The following is a 17,877-nucleotide window of genomic DNA, read 5'->3' as shown; positions in this document are numbered from 1 at the left end:
CCAGTGGGCAGATATAGATCTGGATGACAGGAGATAGCCCAGGATTCCATGGGAGACTATCACCAGGGGCTCCAGCATACATAGAAGGGCCTTTCTAAAAAGAAAGAAACTTTTGAGAGGGCAACAATCACTTTAATCAAATGCATATATCATTCACTTGATTCAGGGGAAAAAGTCAGCCCCCTGAACTTCAGAGAAAATACAAACAGAGAAATAAAGACCAACAGACAGGGCTTCCAGGTGTCTGACCATAATCAAAACATACATCCCAAATCAAAAGACAGATCCAACTGTCTGACCGTTACATACATATATAGTTACCAGAGAGAGAAGCACCAACATCTGGGTTTTCAAAGCCAGGGGGCTCCTTAGTGGCTGCCCAGAGTCTAGTCTGGCCAAACAAACACTTCCAATGAGTGAGCCCCAAAGTAAAATGTCACCTCAGAGTATTTATACACTTTTCAGAGCTGGAAGGCAGGACCCTCTGACCCAGTGCCTCAAAATACCTAACAAAATATTGAAGCTTATTAATGGATGGGGAATATCTTTAACTTTTCCCCACTCATCATTAATCTTACATTAACATTACAGAGAAAAGAAACTGTTTTGTGGGAAGGTCATTCTTAGAGATGATGGGGTTAGCCTGGCCTCAGAAATGAGGGGAAGCAGTGATCAAAGGGTTACCTATTAGGTAACAGGCAAAGACAAGTGACTGACCTCAAAGAGTCCACAGTCTATTGGAGGAGACCATCTGCAAACAACTATGGGCATATATACTTTAATAGAAATACCCAAGGAAGGTACAGGGAAAATACTCTTAGTAGGGGCAGAAGGGAGACCAGAAAGGGGCTCTGGCAGGAGCTAAATCTTAAAGGAATCCAGGGAAGTTAGGGGGTAGAGCTGACAAAAAGCAGCATCCTGGGCAGGGAGGCATAGCCAGTGAAAAGATGAGACAGTTCTGAGATGGAGCGTCATGTGTGAGGAACCCAAATGGACTGCTGTGGCTGGATCACAGAGTAGGTGGAGGGAGTAAAGTGTAAGAAAACTGGAAAGATAGGAAGTGGCCAAGTAATAGAGACCTTTAAAAATTAAACAGGGGATTTTATATTTGAATCTAAAAGGTAATGGAGAGTCAATGGAGTTTATTGAGCAGAGGGGCTGACGTGGTCAAACCTATGCTATAGAAAAATCATTTTAGCAGCTGTGGGACAGTTGACATAGGGAGACACTTGAGGCTGGGAGAACAACCTCAGGTAATTACAATAGTCCAAGTGTGAGGTAATGAGGGCCTGTCCCAGGGTGCTGGTTGTGTGAATGGACAGGAGATGAATGAGAAAAATGTGAGGGTATAAACAGGAAGAAAGGGAAAAAAGTTACTCACTTTTATATTTTCCCCAGAATCCAGTACAGTGATTATATATAGCAGGTGCTTAATAAATGGTAGCTGGCTTATTCCTCTACTTCTTTCTCCAAGGCAGCCGCACTTGCCTCTGGCTGAGTGCCTCTGAAGTTTACTCCAACCTAGATCCAAAGAGGCAAAGGGATTCCCTTCCCATCACATCCAACATCCCTCTTTGCCCTTGGAAGTTGTCCAAGTACCTGTCCTAGAGCTCTGTTATCAGGATGGGGTCAAGGGCTCACATTCAAGTTCAGATCCTTCCAATTTTCTAATCACCTCATGGGTTTTTCAGGGCCAGTAAGGGAGGAGGAGTTATATAAAAGATAGTCCACCTTCACTTGCAAGGCAGAGGAGACTCCAAAGCAGCTGCTTCCCACCCCAGGCTACACAGGTAACTTGCTTCAGCAAGCCCTGAGGACTCTTCACTTCTAGGACCCTGATCACAAGTGACACTGGGTTCTAGTAATTTGTTAAAGACTTGGGTTGTATGTGTGCGTGTGTGTGTGTGTGTGTGTGTGTGCATGAACACTAGAAGTATTGAGAACTGGGTTTTATTTCTGACTGTGCCACTAATTCATTGTGGTAACTGAGCAAATTGCTGAACCTCTCTGGGTCTCTGTTTCCTCCTCCAGAAAATAAGCGGATTGGACTAGAGCAGGGGTTCTTAACCTGGGAAGTCATGGACCTGTGGACACTGTTAAGAGGGTTGTGAACTTGGAAGGCCAAAAAAAAAAAATTATATCATAATTTTCACCAACCTTGAACAGGAACTTAGCATTTCCTTCAATTATATAAAACCATTACTCAGAAAAGGAGCCCAGAACCTCTGGACTAACTGATTTTTGAGTCTCCTTCCAGATCCAATGTCCCATGATTTGTCCATGTCCAAGAAATGGAGGTGAGGGGTGGTGTCTGAAGACCTCTCCACTCACCAATGAAGCTGGACTAAATGCAGGATTAAAAGGTTTTTCCTATTTGACCCAGAGCCCTCCTGCTAATATTAGTTCAGGCCTGGGACCTTACCTTGGGAGACTGCTGTTCTGAACGGAACATGATATGAATCCTGGAGAAAATTCATGCTGTCCACTCTGTCATTACTTATACTCAGGACTTCCATACTCCTGTTCTCTGAATACTGAACAAGATTCACTACAATATGTGGGACCAAACTGTCTGGAGAGATACAGGGTGTGGCTCTTTTCATAAACTGGCCTTTGAGGGGTGGGTTCTCTCTGCAGACTGTCCTGTAGGTGCTCTTCTGCAGGACCCTATTCCATTTCTTGACTCCCCCAAAATTCTCTCTGACATTCCTTTTTTTTCCATTTAGACAGTGAAGATGGCAGTGGGCCTGTTGGCTTCCATCTCTATTTCAGAGCTTCTCTTGGCCTTTGTTGTCTTCTTCCTGGTCCTCTGGATCATTGAATCTTACCCTCAAAGGGTACCCAAGGGACTCAAGAGACCCCCAGGGCCCTGGGCTTGGCCTCTGATTGGCAACATATTGACTCTGGGGAAGAATCCTCACTTGGTCTTGGCCCAACTGAGGGAGAAGTATGGAGATGTGATGCAGATTCAGATTGGCTCAACCCCAGTACTTGTGCTGAGTGGCCTGGAAACCATCAGACAGGCCCTGGTGAAGCAGGGGGATGACTTCAAGGGCAGACCTGACCTCTACAGCTCCTCCCTTATTACAGATGGTTATAGTATGACTTTCAGCCCTGACTCAGGGAAAGTATGGGCAAGTCGAAGGAAGCTGGCACAGAATGCTCTCAATACCTTTTCCACATCTGCCTCTCCATCCTCTTCCTCCTGTTACCTGGAGGAGCATGTGAAGAAGGAGGCTGAATGCTTGATCCAGAAATTCCAGGAGCTGATGGATAGGGTAGGGCGCTTTGACCCCTATAGTCTTGTGTTGGTATCTGTGGCCAATGTCATAGGTGCCATGTGTTTTGGTCAATGCCGTGCCCATGAGAACCAAGAAATGATGAGAATCATCAATGAGAGTCATGAGTTTACTGAGAGTGCCACCTCAGGCAACCCAGTTGACTTCATCCCCATCCTCCGCTACTTCCCAAACACCAAAATGCAGAAGTTCAAAGCTTTCAACCAGAGGTTCTTAAAATTCATGCAGAAAACCGTCCAGGAGCACTACAAGGACTTTGATCAGGTAAATGCAACTGTGAGGTAGGGTCCCTCACCCTCCCTGAGGCTCTAAGTCTTGGCTTTGTCACCTTTAGCCCCTGAGGGGTGATTGTGAGTGGTCATTGTTTACCCACTGAAACTATATCCAAAAGGCTAATTGTCTTCTTTGGAGGTAGAGGAGGAAGTTAGTGTTGGTTTTCATCTATGTTTCCTACAACCTTTTCTTGGCCTTGAAATAGATTCTCTGTAGAATGACTCCAATAAGGCATATTCCAGAAAGAAATGTCTGGATTTTCAGATCACACATATGTTTCCTTTACCTGGCTTAATGTGAGCTGTCCTGTGACCCCCTTTATGAATGGGCCTGTTCTTGGGGATTGTCTCCTGTAGAGGTATGACTAGTATGACTCCTATTACCAAAATTGCCTCTGGCTCCAGGATCCCTGGGAGAAATAAATGGTGGCCTCCATACTTGGGCTTCCTGGATGACAAAGTTATCATAATATGGTCTCTTTACCTGTCTTTTCTTTCAGAATAATATTAAAGACATCACTGGTGCTCTGTTCAAACACAGCCAGGATAAGACTCAGGGGATCACCAACACCAGTATACCAGAAGGGCTGATCACCAATCTTATCAATGACATCTTTGGGGCTGGTAGGACCCAGCTTTCCTTTCCCTATTACCTGCTGTCCCTGTCTAGGATCACAGCATTTTCATAATGTGGTACCCCAACCTGTATATGTGGGTCTCCTAGATAAAACTGCCCCAGATTCATGGTACTCTGCGTGTCTCATATCCACTCAAAAATCATAGCTTGGAAGCCCCCACTGAAGTATTTACTTTAAAATTTATTTTTACGTGGATGTATAATCTATCCATCTTTATATGCCCCATTGAACAACAACAACAAAGCCTGAAAAACAAAACCCTCCTTCTAAAAATGTATAGTCCAACAAAACAATTGGTGACGTTTGTCAGGCCTGAACATACACTTCTCACTCTGCATTGCAAGTTCATCATGTCTCTGTCAGAAGGTGAGCCTTTGGGACTTGGAGTTTTTTGTGGCACTGATGAGAATCCTAAAATTTTTCAAAGTAATTTTTCTCTACAGTCTTGTCATTTTGTAAATTGTTCTCCTAGTTTTATCCAAGTCAATCTGCATCAGTTCATAGAAGTCTTCTTAGCTTTTTCTGAAACTGGCCATTTGGTCATTTCTCATGACATAATAATATCCCATATCTGATCATTTGTTTAACTGTTTTCCAACAGGAAGACAGACCATTAGTTTCCAATTTGTGGGATACTACAAATAGAAATGCCACAAATACGTTTTGTTTAAAGTTCTCTTTCTTCTTTCTTTGATCTCTTTAGGGCATAGTCTCACCACTGGTATCACTGGGTCAAAGGGGATGTACATACAGTTTTGTAACTGTGGGGGCATAACACCAAGTGCTTTCCAGAGTGGTTTGCACCATTACAGCTCCACTATGCCCTAGGGTACCTGTTCTTTGATAGCCCCCCCCCTCAAATTTGTCATTTTCTGTTTCTGTCATCTTTGCCAGTCTAATTGCTGAAAGGGGAAATCTCAAAGTTCCTTCAATTTGTATTACTCTCAGTATTTTTGAACTCCCATAACACACTAGAATTAGAGGGACTAATGATGCTCACCAAGATCTGAGCCTCAGTGAAGGGACAGAGTCAGGAAATGGAGTGTTTGTTCCCTGAAGACTTCAAGGGAAAACAGAAGAAGCCCCAAGACCTTGTGCTACATGAATGGATCTTCCTCACTTCAAATTCTGACCATTCCTTTCCTGCTCATTGTGTCCAGGCTTTGATACGGTCACCACGGTCATTTCCTGGAGCCTCATGTACCTTGTGACTAAGCCTGAGGTCCAGAAGAAGATCCAGGAGGAGCTGGGTAAGGGAATAAATACTGCGCAGTATATGGAGTACCTTAAAGTTTGGAGAGCATCTTACATATGTCATCTCAAATTGTTGTCCCAACAAATCTGTCAGGGGAGCACCTTGGTCATTGTCTCTCTTTTAGAGAGAAGGAAGAAGAGTTGTAGAGGTCCTTGTACTATGCATTAAGGGATCTACAACTTATCCTCAAAGAAAGGTAAAACAGCCCCTTCCCTCAAGGACTTTCCCTTCTAATGGGGAAGATGACATGTAAATAAATGCATAAAAACAAGGGATGGAGAAAGAGAGAGAGAGCAAAGAGAGGATGAAGAGAGGGGAGGCCAGAGAGAAAGGAGAGGGGGGGGAAGAGAGGGGAGAAGAGAGAGAGAAGTGAGAGAGAGGAGAGAAAAATAGAGAGAGAGAGAGAGAGAGAGAGAGAGAGAGAAAATATTAATGTCACTAACACCAAAGGGGCTTAGAAAGGGTTTCTTGCTAAAGGTAAGATTTTAGCTGGAACCTGAAGTAAGTTGGGAAAAGAAGCAATGAAAATGAGGAACAAGAGAATTCCAGACCCACTTGACAGCTGGTGATCATTGTCTGACTTGGAAGATGGAGCAACATGTGAGAATAGAAAGGAGTCCAGTGTCACTGGATCCCAGTCTATATGGAGGGGAATAAGGTGTGACAAGATTAGAAAGATAAGAAGGGGCCAGGTTATAAAAGGCTTTACAAGGCAGACAAAGTTTCATTTGATCCAGGAGGAAACAGGAAGCCAGTGGAGATTACCAAATAGGGGGATGGCATGGTCCAAATTGCCCATTAGGCAGATCCCTTTGACCTCTGAAGGGAGGATGGAATGGAACAGAGAGGCAGGGAGACCAAACAGCAGGCTACTCTCTGAGTAAGAGGAGGCTGCCATTGCTTTATAGTCACACAGTCAGTGTCATATGCATCAGGTAAACTGAGATCTCTCTAGACTGCACATCCAAAATGCATTTTCCCAACCCCCACCACTTCTCAGGTATAGACTCTTCTTGAGTCAGTAAAGGGCAAGGGGGAACAAACTCTCTGTGGGGAAGAGCAGGGCAGCTTCCTGCTCCCTCTGACTCTCCTTCCTTCTACAGATACCGTGATTGGCAGAGCAAGAAGGCCCCTGCTCTCAGACAGACCTCAGCTGCCTTACCTGGAGGCCTTTATCCTGGAGATCTTCAGGGAAACCTCCTTTGTCCCTTTGACCATCCCCCACAGGTAAGGCCCATTGAGTCTTCTTTCAAAATTCCTAGGTCATCCATCCCCTCCTCTCTACCCCTAACGCCCCCAACCTCAGCCCCTCTGGCTGGGTCTCCTCCACCTTCTCTGATTCAAGTCCTCAGCAAGACCTTCTTAAGTTCTCCTCACATCTGCCCTCACTGCCACCTCCCTAGACTAGGATAGACCTTCACTCTCTGCTTCCCCTTTCCTACCACTGCTGTGCAGTCGACAGACACACCATGTGAGCCATCATCTTCACTCCCTCCCCATCTATGAAGGAGGTTCTCTTCCCAGTGACCATTCTGGGCTTTGAGAGGTCAATTTTGGCCTTATCTGGCTGGATCCCAAGCCTCCACCTGAACTTCCTGGACATCTCCAATCCTGCCTTGGTGTGCACCCCTCCCCTTCTCCATCTCCTTTCTACCTTCTCTTTATGCTTTCTTCCCTCCCTCATTTCAATATAAGTTCCATGAGGTCAGGGGATATGTGGCATCGCTAGTGGTTAGCAGAGTGCTTGACATAGAGTGACCTCTTAATAAATGTGTGTTGACTTGTCTAACTCTCTATCCATCTTTCTTACTGTCTGTCCCTCTCTCTGCCTTTCCATCTATCCATCTATCTATCTATCTCTGTCTATTCATCCATCTATCTAGGTCCACAGCTGGCAATGACTTTGCCAATAATGTTTCAGTCTGCAGGCACTTTATTTTAAGTGCTTACTGTGCACCTGACCCTGTACCTTAAGCACTGGGGATACAGAAGCAAAAATAAGCCTTGCCCTCAAACAGCTTCCATTCTAATGGAGGAAATGACATAGAAATAGCTAGATAACTGTCAGCCATATACACAGTAGATGGAAGGGAATGTGAAAGCCAGAGGCATGAGCATCTTTGTTTTGTCACTCTGACACACTTCATAATGCTATGAATTATAATTGTCCAGTGTGGTTGAGTTGTTTCAGTGCAACTCTTCGTGACCCTGTTTGGGGTTTTCTTAGCAGAGATACTGGACTGGTTTTCCATTTCCTTCTCTAGCTCATTTTATAGATGAGGAAATTGAGGCAAATAGGGTGAGATGGTGTGCCCAGGGTCCCCCAGTTAATGAATGTCTATACTGTTAGACTATATGCCTTGTGAGGGGAGGGAACATGTTTCCTCTGTACCTGCTCTAGTGCCTAGGCCACTGATCTCCATCCTGGGCAGGACACTGATAAATATTTATTGTCTTCATTGGTCCTACAGGACAAAGTTCAGCCTCTCCAGCTCAATAATCTTGTGCCTCCCCCACTTCCCAGCCTTGTCCCCTCACCTCCCACCATTCCCTCCCTGAGCCTTGAGCTGCTGCCATGGAGGCCTCTTCTTGGCTTCTCCCCACAAACAGTTCCAGTCCTTCCTCTGATGACTCCTGTTGCTTAAAATATACTTTCCATCTTCTGTTGCAATGACTCACAGGATCTGCTTGATCCAGTCCAAGTGCTTCCTCCTCAAAGAATCTTTCTCTGACTCCTCCAGGCTGGGTTGATGGTTTTCCCCTCTCCTCTGCCTCTCCAGCCTTGCCTTGCTGTCTAAACCAAGCAGTCTAGCCACAGTCTGCATACTTCCACTGATCATTTTCTTGTTGGCATGTGTGTGTGTGTGTGTGTGTGTATGTGTGTGCTTGTGTGTATGATGGTATAGTGGGGGGAAGGAAGGAAAGAGGGAGGAAGAAGGAGGAAAAAGGGGAGAAGGGAGAAAGCAAAGAGAGACAGGAGGGAGTGGAGGACAAGAGAGACAGAGGGAAGTGAAAGAGGGAGGGAGGGGAAGAAAGAGGAGAGAGAGAAAAGGAGAGATAGCGAGACAGATGGAGAGACAGGGACAGAGAGAGTAAGAGAGGGAAGAGACAAGGACATGAAGAGACAGAGAGACAGAGACAAAGAGTTCTAGTCTTTTCTTCCCCACCAGATAGAGAGCTCCCTGAGGGCAGAGATAATAGTGTTTTGTGGCCCAGAACTAGGTCTGCAATAGAAAAGATATTTGTTGAAGTACAAGATATGACTAGAAGAGGAGGGAGCACAGAAAGCTAACCTCAGCACCCTCCCTTTTCACTCTAGAGGTTGGGGAATGGGTGGCAGGCAAAGGATTAAGGGAAGGGTTGAGGAATGAGGCACACTCTAGGTCACTCCTCCCCCACTGTCCTCTTGTCTGATGGGGGGTGTCTTGTCCCTTTTAGCACAACAAGAGCGACCACCCTAAACAATTTCTACATCCCCAAGGGGATCTGCGTTTTTGTGAACCAGTGGCAAGTTAACCATGACCAGTGAGTCTTCCCTGGGACTTGGGGTCTGGGCAGGGAGGCTTTGGTTTTTCCAACCATGACCGTCAGCCAAGTCCAGGGGGAGTGTAGCTGAAGGGCCATGTAAGCATGAGGCTTGCTTGAAGAAACCCTTCCTAGGTCCTGTCCACCATGTGGGAAATGTGGGACCTGCTTTGGCCATGTGGAAGATACATCTGTATGGAGTCAACAGGTGTGGCCTCAGCAGACTGGAAGTTGGGGCTGAGGCCCCTATTGGGCTGACCTCTTGGGAAAATTGAAAGGGTCTCCAGAGCAGGCTGCCCACTCATATACCACCTACCCCTTCCCTACTCCCTAGCCCTCAGTCTGGATCTGGAGCTCTGACAGCTGTTTGGAGGTCCTGCCCTATGTCCTCAAATCCTGTTTCTCTTCCTGTGACAGGAAAATATGGGGGGACCCATCAGTGTTCCGGCCAGAGAGATTCCTTAGTGCAGATGGCACCATCAACAAGGCCCTGAGTGAGAAGGTGCTTTTGTTTGGCCTGGGGAAGAGGCGATGCATTGGGGAGATGATTGCCAGGTGGGAAGTCTTCCTCTTCCTGGCCACCCTGCTGCATCAGATGGAGTTCAGTGTCCCCTCTGGAGTGAAGGTAGATTTGACCCCAAGGTATGGGTTGACCATGAAGCATGCTCGCTGTGAGCACTTCCAGGCCAGACTGCGCTTCTCCAGGAATGACTGAGCAGCCATTGGCCAGGGCTGGGGTATTGGCTCCTTCTCCCTCCCCTTCAGCATACTTATTGGGGCTAGCCCAAAGAGTCATGTCCCTGGAAAGCATATACACTGCTTCTCTAGCTCATTTGCATTTCTTCTATCATTCAAATCTATTAATTCCTGAAAGGAAAGGGGAGAGAGTGGGACACAGACTTCCCCTCCCCAAACCTCTATAATATTCCTCACAAACAGTCATCAGATCTTTGTCAGAAGATCTGCCATCTGGCAATGGGATCTAAGCTTGTAATTCACTAAGACAACCTAGACTCTATGCAATCAAGCTACATTCTATCCATTCCTCCCCAGCCTTGCTCTTATGAACTTGGTTTTGAATTCAAGTGTAAGACTTACAATTCATCTCTATTAAATTTTATCTTGTTCAGTTTGGCTCCATGTTCTTGTCTATCATCAGTTGTGTTAACTCCTCCTTCCCAACTTTGTGCAACTACAGATTTGATAAACTTTTATCCAAGTCACTGAGATAAATGTTAAATAATACAAGGCCAGGGTACACTCCATAGTACATTCTGTTTGAGAACTCCTTCCAAAATGCCATGGAACCATCAATGACTGTTATTTGGACCCAACCAAATCCACCCCCCTATACTACCATCTAGTCATCTAGGCTGAACTGGTAGATGTTTAACAATCAGCTCTTGGGTGGGGGAGAGGGAGAATGTATGTATGCTACACTTCTATTTGCATTATTACCATTCTCTTCATCACTTATTTAAGTCTAAAAAGCAGCAAAACAATAAATCGAGCCCTGGTTTGTAGTATTTGACAATTTCTAAGTTGTATATTCTCACCATAAAAATTTTACATAAGCTCTTACTGGTACAATTTGGCTTCAACTCACCCTTGTATCAGTCCTACACTTCTCCATCTTTAAAAAGAACAGCATGGAAAACTTTATCAAATTAATTGTGAAAAAGTCTAGGCAAAGATTATCTACAGAAATTCCCTTGACACTACAGATTAGAAAACCTGTCAAAAAGTCAGACTGCTATTTTTTTTTTTAAGTTCTCATATAGATTTGGCTTTTGGAGTCAAGTCAAAATTTTTTTTAACCCATGTACTGATAAACCATGAGTCCAAAAGTGTGATAGTAAAATGCACCACTCATCTCCTGAAAGAGATGACAGGAGCTAAAAATGCAGAAAGACATGGGTTCTCAGGGATGGCCAATGTGGGAATTTTTTTTGCTGGACCAGGCAGCTATGTGTTGAGGACTGCATTTCCTTTCCTTTCAATTTTATTTACTCAGTGGGAAGTAAAAGTAAAAGGAGGCAAAGATTATTTTTTTAAAAAACAAAGGCTCTTTATGCTCTGAAATGCCCCATTTATTTCAATATAATTTACTGCTTTTCAGTGGTGTTGCTCTCAACTAAACTCAGGCATTGAGCCCTACTGTCTTGAGGAATGGGGATTATACATTGCATCTTCTTGCTCATAAAACAAGTATTTTAAAGCACTGTCTTAATGTGTAGGACTATAACTGATATTAAAGCTATTGGGAATGAATTGAAAATATATAATATCTTACGTGCACAGGATTAAAGGGGATATCATTGTATTTTGGAATCATTACATTGCCCCATCAGCCTCTCCCTCCACTGCCAGGTCCTCCCTGGCCCCTTGGCTACTACTCTGGAGTAAATGCTCAGGAAAGGAGGATCCTGAGTTCCTCTGGAGACAGCAGAAAAACCTGCCATTCATCTATGGAAAGAAATAAAGAAAGATGCAGAAATAAGTTTCATAGACAGAAGGTATGGGAGGCAGAGTAACTGCTTGTTCCTTGCTTTCTAGAATTCAGACATGCCGTGTAAATTTGGATTGTGAGTAGAATTATGTAAAGGGAGTCCTGTTTTCCTACTGCTTCCTATGATAAGGGAAGCAAACAAGTATTTATTATGCACCTACTATATGCCAGGCATTATATCAGTGTTTTACAAATAATATCTTATTTGATCCTCATAACAACCCCATTATCCCCATTTTATAATCAAGAAAACTGAGGCAGGCAGCAGTTAAGTCACTTGTTCAGGGTTATACAGCTAGCAAGTGTCTGAGGCTAGATTTGAACTCAGATCTTCCTAACTCCAGACACATTCCTGTATCCATCTTATCAGCAGCTGCCCCTGACAAAAGGTGACTGAGTTGAGCTGGATGGAGTAATCTTATCCACAGGCTCTGAAAAACGCTCAAGGTCTAAGGGTATTTCCAGAATAAAGGGAGAGCTGGGCAGGGCTCAGGGCTGAAGTCTGGCAAAGGGTCCATCCAGTGAGTGATCAAGCTGCTGAATAAGGGGGAAATGGGGGAATCCAGAAAAGGAGGATCTGTTTGTGAATCCTGTAGGTGAAGCTCCCTGTGTGTACATGGGAAGGAGAGCTCATCCCAGGAGCATCCAGACTGATGGAGGAGACAAGGCAGGGCCCCTGCTCTACCCAGAGAGGAAAACACAGCTGGGGGAGTGGAAGGGGAAGGCAGAACTCTCCTGCAAAGTTTTCCCTGGAGAGACACAAATACATATGCCCATATGGAATCCCAGGAGTTTGGGGGTAGGAGGAGAAGGAAGACACAGCCTTCTACCACAGGTAACTGCTATTCTGGTGCTGGAAAAACACAGCTCTGTTCTAGAGAAACCAGGACCAGGATAAACCCAAAAGAAAACACGTTCCGTGGGCAGAAGGGAGACACAGGGCAGGATATTTATTTCCAGGGCCCTGTGCCCTCAGAAGCTCCCTGACTCCTCCTTGATTACAGGAGCCCAGTGATCACTCAGTCCCAACATGGGCACCTCCCTCCCCAGGTATCTCCTGGCCTGGCCTCTATGTTTTGTCTCATCATATCTATTTGTACAGAAGACACCAGATTCCCAGCCAGCCAGCTTCTCACGAATGTCTGGCCAATCTTTAACCCAGACTGACAAGGCTCCTGCTCCTGAGCCAAGAGCCAGAGGAGGGGTAAGGGGAGGCTGTGGCACTGTTGTTAGGACTTTGTGCTCCTTCCTGGGTCCTGGGAGGTGGTGGGACAGAAGGAAACATGAGAGGTGGGAAGTCAAGGGGCACAAGGGAAACTGGACAATACAACCCAGTTTGCCTCTTTCTTAGTCCATTTTCTCCCTTGTCCATTTCAGTGCCCTAGGCTGTGGATTTCCTACAACCTAATTTCTGGACAAACACATATACAAAGCTATGCTTTGCTGGTGGTGTAGTGGTTAGAGCTCTGGGCATGGAGTCAGGAAGACCTAAGTTCAAATCTGGCCTCAGATACTCAGTAGCTGCATGACCTTGAGCAAGTCACTTAACCTTTGTTTGCCTCAATTTCTTCAACACAAAAATGAAGAAAACAACAGCATCTACCGGGGTTTTCTTGCCAAATATACTAGAGTGGTTTGCCATTTCCTTCTCCAGGTCATGTTACAGAGGAGGAAACTGAGGCAGACAGGATTAAGTGACTTGGCCAGGGTCATACAGGTAGGAATGTCTGAGGCTAGATTTGAACTGACCAGTCTTCCTGATTCCAAGTCTGATGTTCTATCTACTACACCACCCAGCTGCCCTAATCTTTCCCCAGGTATCCGGAGATTAACCCCTTTGTGGCCTCACTGTGTTGACCCATTCAGAGTGTTACTCCCTGGGCAACATGCTATGTTGCAGTCATCCTCCTACCCCAATTAAAGTAAACCCATCTCCCTTCCCCCTATCCTGTGCTCTCTAGATTAAAGGGTCACAGACATCTGCATTTTAAAGGGATCTCCACTAATCAACATCTTCAATAATCAGGGCCCTAACCCAAGGGGTTGGTGCTTCATCGATAATTTGGGGCACCATGGCAGATCACATATGGGAAATATGGTTGGGAACACTGGGGTCTCTCTACTCCTCACTCCTACACACATCATACTAAGCAGATGGTCCCCTCCAGCAACAACCCATCTCTGGGGCTTTCTCTCTCTCTCCAAGGCAAGTTTTTCTGGTTTCTTAGGGATAATGCCATTCAATCTGTTCCTTAAATCCCTTTCCCCTTCTCAGTTCCTTGACCTTCCCCTCCCACTCTATCCCTCAGGTGCTATTTAGTGACAGTTAATACTAATTCTCTGATTGAAGACTATGGAGGTGAAAGGTCAGGCAGGAGGATAGCTGGGGGTGGAGTTAGGGAACATAGGAACAGGAAGGAATGTTCTCTGAGGTTTAGTGTAGAAGAGAAGGGAACGCACATTTATTATGTGCCTGCTGCATGCCCAGCACTCTACAAATATTATCTCATTTGACCCTCACAACAACCCTTCGTATTACTATTATCCCCTTTTTACAGTTTGGGAAACTGAGGCAAGCAGAGGTTAAGTATTTAAGTTACTAAGTGTCTGAGGTTGGATTTGAACTCAGGTCTTTTTGACTGCAGGCCCAGCACTCTATCCACATTTCCACCTAGATGCCTCAGGTCTCACTCTTTCCTCGAATTCCTGGATCTATGAAAGGAAAACCCTTCTAAGGTAGATAGGTTATTCACTGAATAGAATGGGTAATGGGGATAGCTATCAATTACAGTGCTTTTTTCCAAGATCACAATAGAGTTCTGTGACTGTCCCTAATCAATTTTTCTGTCTTTATTAATTTCTAACTTTTCTTTCAGACATATTTTTCTCATATGAGACTTTTATCTTTCTACTCATTTGCTCAAGAGCTTTCTTCAGCAGCTTCCCATTACTTACAAGATAAAAGCCAAACTCCTTCCTGAGCATGGCATTCAAGGCCCTCCACAACTGGTCCTAACCTATACCTCCAGCTGCATTTCCCGTGTTGGTTCATGACTTTCTGTTTGCAGATGATTGTGCACTCAATGCAACCTCTGAAGCTGAGAAGCAACAAAGTATGGATCAATTCTCTGCTGCCTGTGCTAACTGTGGCCTAATAATTAACATCAAAAAAACACAGGTGCTCTATCAGCCACCACCACACCATCTATATGTGGAACTATGGGTTACAACAAATGGAGAAGTTTTGAATGCTATGGATAAGTTCACTTACCTTGGTACTGTACTTTCCAGGGATGTACATTGACAATGAGGTTGATGCACGCATTGCCAGAGCTAGCTCAGTGTTTGGGAGGCTCCAAAGAAAAGTTTGGGAGAGAAGAGGTATTAGACTGACTACCAAACTGAAGACCTACAGAGCTATTGTGCTGATCTCATTGTTGTATGGCTGTGAAACATGGACAGTCTGCCAGCACCATGCCAGGAAACTGAATCGCTTCCATTTGAACTGTCTTAGGAAGATTCTGAGGATCACCTGGCAGTATGAGGCACCAGACATTGAAGTCCTTGCTCGAGCTGAACTGCCAAGTATTCAAACTATGCTTCAGAGAGAGCAACTTCGATGGGCTGGCCATGTTGTTCAAATGCAATATGTATACTTGCCTAAAAGACTATTTTATGGAGAACTCACATGGAGCAGGCGATCACATGGTGGTCTGAAGAAGTGACACAAGGTCACTCTCAAGAACTTTGGATTTGACTGTGCAACATGGGAGACACTGGCACAGGACCACTCAGCATGGCATGCCCACATAAGAAAAGGTGCTGTGCTCTTTGAGCAAAGCAGAATTGAGACAGCACAAAGTAAATGCAGGATACGTAAATCTGGGACATCCACCCCAAATATTCATACGGACTATCTGTGCCCAACCTGTGGTAGAGCATTCCAAGCTCATATTGGTCTGATCAGCCACAGTTGGACACACTGAAATTTCACTTTGTAATGGTGATGTCATTTTGGTCCTCTTCGAAGACGAAGAAAAACAGCCAACCATTCCTTCCCCATACCCCTACTTGACTGGTCTCCTCATTGTGCCCTGCATACAAAAGGCTCATTTTATTTTTATTTTTTAAATCAATAAAAATCTACCTCCTCTCTCTCCTACCCCCCACCCACCCAAAGGGGGAGGGGGCAGAAACACTTTTACAAACATATATAGTCAAACAAGGCAAATTCTTGCATTGGCCATGTCACCCCCCAAAATTTCAATCTGCTTTCACTCATCTTCTCTCTGGAATGTTCCTCATGGAACTCTCTCTGGGAACTTCTATGGCGAGGGGAGGAGTATCTACCTGATGAGGGCTGAAGGGAGGGTGTGAGACCCCCACAAAGACTGGGGCATCAGGGGCAGGTCACCTGGAGAAGAATTCACAGACTCAAGCATTGTTGAGGTCAAGGTAAAGATTTATTATGCTTTTCAGTGGGCAAGAGTTCTTAGGGAACCTGCAACCTTGGAGGGGTATAGGTAAAGTTTACATAGGATAGTCCACAGTAAAGCATGTGCCAAATATGCTAACTAGGTGTTTTGGGGTGAGATTAGGGAGTAGTTAAGGAGTGGTTAGTTCTTAAAGGAACATGCATTTTTGGTATCTACTGTGCAGGCATTTTACCCAAAATTCATCAGGAAATAGCCCGGGGAGGGGGGGAGGCTACCTGGAGGTGTGGTTTTAGGCCTGAAACATCTAGCAGTCAGGGCTGGCTCAGAAATACCAGGTTGCTCTCATCAATGTCTTGTTAGACAAGATAAATGTAAGGGAGTACACATATGTCTAAGTCTAGGATACATATGATTGGTCAGTGAGTAGTAAATGTCGTTATGACCCAGTGTACAGCCCATTCAGTCAGTACACAACTGGTTCAAACTAATGACTTTTATAAGTGCAGCTGGCTACTATAGCAGGAAGGGAGATAACTGTCGTTGCCAGGGCAGGCTGTGTCCTTGGGCTGGGGAGAAACTGCCTGGGATAGTGTTTTGAGGCTAGGGAGAAATGTGATTTTTAAAGAGAAATGTGATTTTAGAATTGGGGTCCAAGCACATATACTCATCATCCCCACCTACCCTGGACCTCTGTTCCTTGACTATGGCAGGTAGAGAAGGTGGCAGGCTGGGTGGGTCTGAGTTGGTATGTCAAGGTCCTGGCTGCCCCTTCAGCTTCATGTCTGTTTCCCTAAGCATGAGTAACACTGAGATACATGTTTTCCAGCTGGGAGGTAATCTTATAAGTTCTAACTGTCAGGAGCTCCTGGGCTTTTCTCAGCTCCAAGTGGGATGAGGATGGGGGCCAGCTGGGCTGAGTTGTTCCATGCAGCTACTATGGTACTTCTTGGGGGAGAAGGCCATGGGCAGGAGGATGAGCCTAGGCTATGGTCTGGCTGCCCAGAAGACTTGAGGGAGTCGTTCAGACAGTGCAGAGCACAAGTAAAGGTGAACCACCTACTTGATAATTCCACTAAATGCCCCATGTTTTAATATATTAGCTATCAACCCCCCAAGAGAGCATAAGAGGAGTCATAGGTTATGGGGTAATGTTGTAAGTCTTTGTCAAAGCTTTCATGGGTGTCTTTTGTGTTTTCACTCTTTATTTTGAATGGAGTAAATCAGTTGCTGAACAATAACACCCACTGAGTATTTTTCTAGGATAGCTAGGTGGTATGGTGGGTGAAGCACTGGGCCTGGACTCAGAGGACCTGAACTCTAATTTGGCCTCAGATATTTCCTAGCTGTATGACTCTGGGCAAGTCACTTAACCATGTTTGCCTCAGTTGCCTCATCTTTAAAATGAATTGGAGAAGGGAATGACAAAGCACTCTGCATCTCTGCCAAGAAAACTCCAAAATGGGGTGGTGAAGAGTTGGACATGGTTGAAAAACAATTACACAACTAAAAGTCCCCTCCACTGGGCTAGTCTCTTCTTTGTGACCTGAATACTTCTATTCTCTTTTGGGGATGCCTGAAATGTGAGCTAAACCTTAGCTTTAAGTGGTCTTTTCCTGGTCTAGGGTAAGGCCGTAAAGAGCTAGAGCATTCTAAAAATTCTAGGTGGAGCAATGGAAAGAGCACTAGGCCTGGAACTGGTAAGATCTGAGTTCAAATTTAGTCTCACACACTTACTAGCTGTGTGATCTTGGGCAAGTCACTTAACTTGTCTGCCTTGGTTTCTTCAACTATAAAAATGGAGATAGTAGTGGTACCTACCTCTTAAGGTTGTGGTTAGGATCAAATGAGATAATATGGGTAAAGTGCTTAGCACAGTCCCTGGCACATAGTTAGCATGTTTTCTTTCCCCTAAAAAAAGAAATGATCCCATTCTTTAGAGACCA

The 17,877-nt window shown here is 45.0% G+C and overlaps 1 protein-coding gene across 2 annotated transcripts; it reads left to right on the top strand.

The window, feature by feature from the left end:
* The first annotated feature begins 1,690 nt into the window (after positions 1-1,690).
* On the top strand, positions 1,691-10,118 carry LOC140517248 (cytochrome P450 1A2-like). 2 transcript variants are annotated; one of them, XM_072628341.1, is made up of 7 exons: positions 1,691-1,790; positions 2,727-3,563; positions 4,072-4,195; positions 5,370-5,459; positions 6,568-6,691; positions 8,903-8,989; positions 9,407-10,118. In XM_072628341.1, exons 2-7 carry the CDS (start codon positions 2,736-2,738, stop codon positions 9,702-9,704), a joined length of 1,551 nt encoding a protein of 516 aa, XP_072484442.1. In that variant the 5' UTR covers positions 1,691-1,790; positions 2,727-2,735; the 3' UTR covers positions 9,705-10,118. The 2 variants fall into 2 exon arrangements, with proteins under 2 accessions (XP_072484442.1, XP_072484443.1); XM_072628342.1 differs by lacking the exon at positions 8,903-8,989.
* Positions 10,119-17,877: the final 7,759 nt, after the last annotated feature.

Source organism: Notamacropus eugenii, chromosome 1, assembly GCF_028372415.1.
Source record: "Notamacropus eugenii isolate mMacEug1 chromosome 1, mMacEug1.pri_v2, whole genome shotgun sequence".
NCBI lineage: Eukaryota > Metazoa > Chordata > Mammalia > Diprotodontia > Macropodidae > Notamacropus > Notamacropus eugenii.
The sequence above is the reverse complement of the archived record's forward strand: the minus strand, read 5'-3'. Positions and strand labels throughout refer to the sequence as shown.

Excerpts from the sequence above, each read along its gene's own strand:
- LOC140517248 (XM_072628341.1), top strand. The coding sequence starts at position 2,736 with ATGGCAGTGGGCCTGTTGGCTTCCATCTCTATTTCAGAGCTTCTCTTG. Across the intron at positions 3,564-4,071 it reads ACTACAAGGACTTTGATCAG|AATAATATTAAAGACATCAC; the intron begins GTAAATGCAACT and ends CTTTTCTTTCAG. Across the intron at positions 4,196-5,369 it reads CAATGACATCTTTGGGGCTG|GCTTTGATACGGTCACCACG; the intron begins GTAGGACCCAGC and ends CATTGTGTCCAG.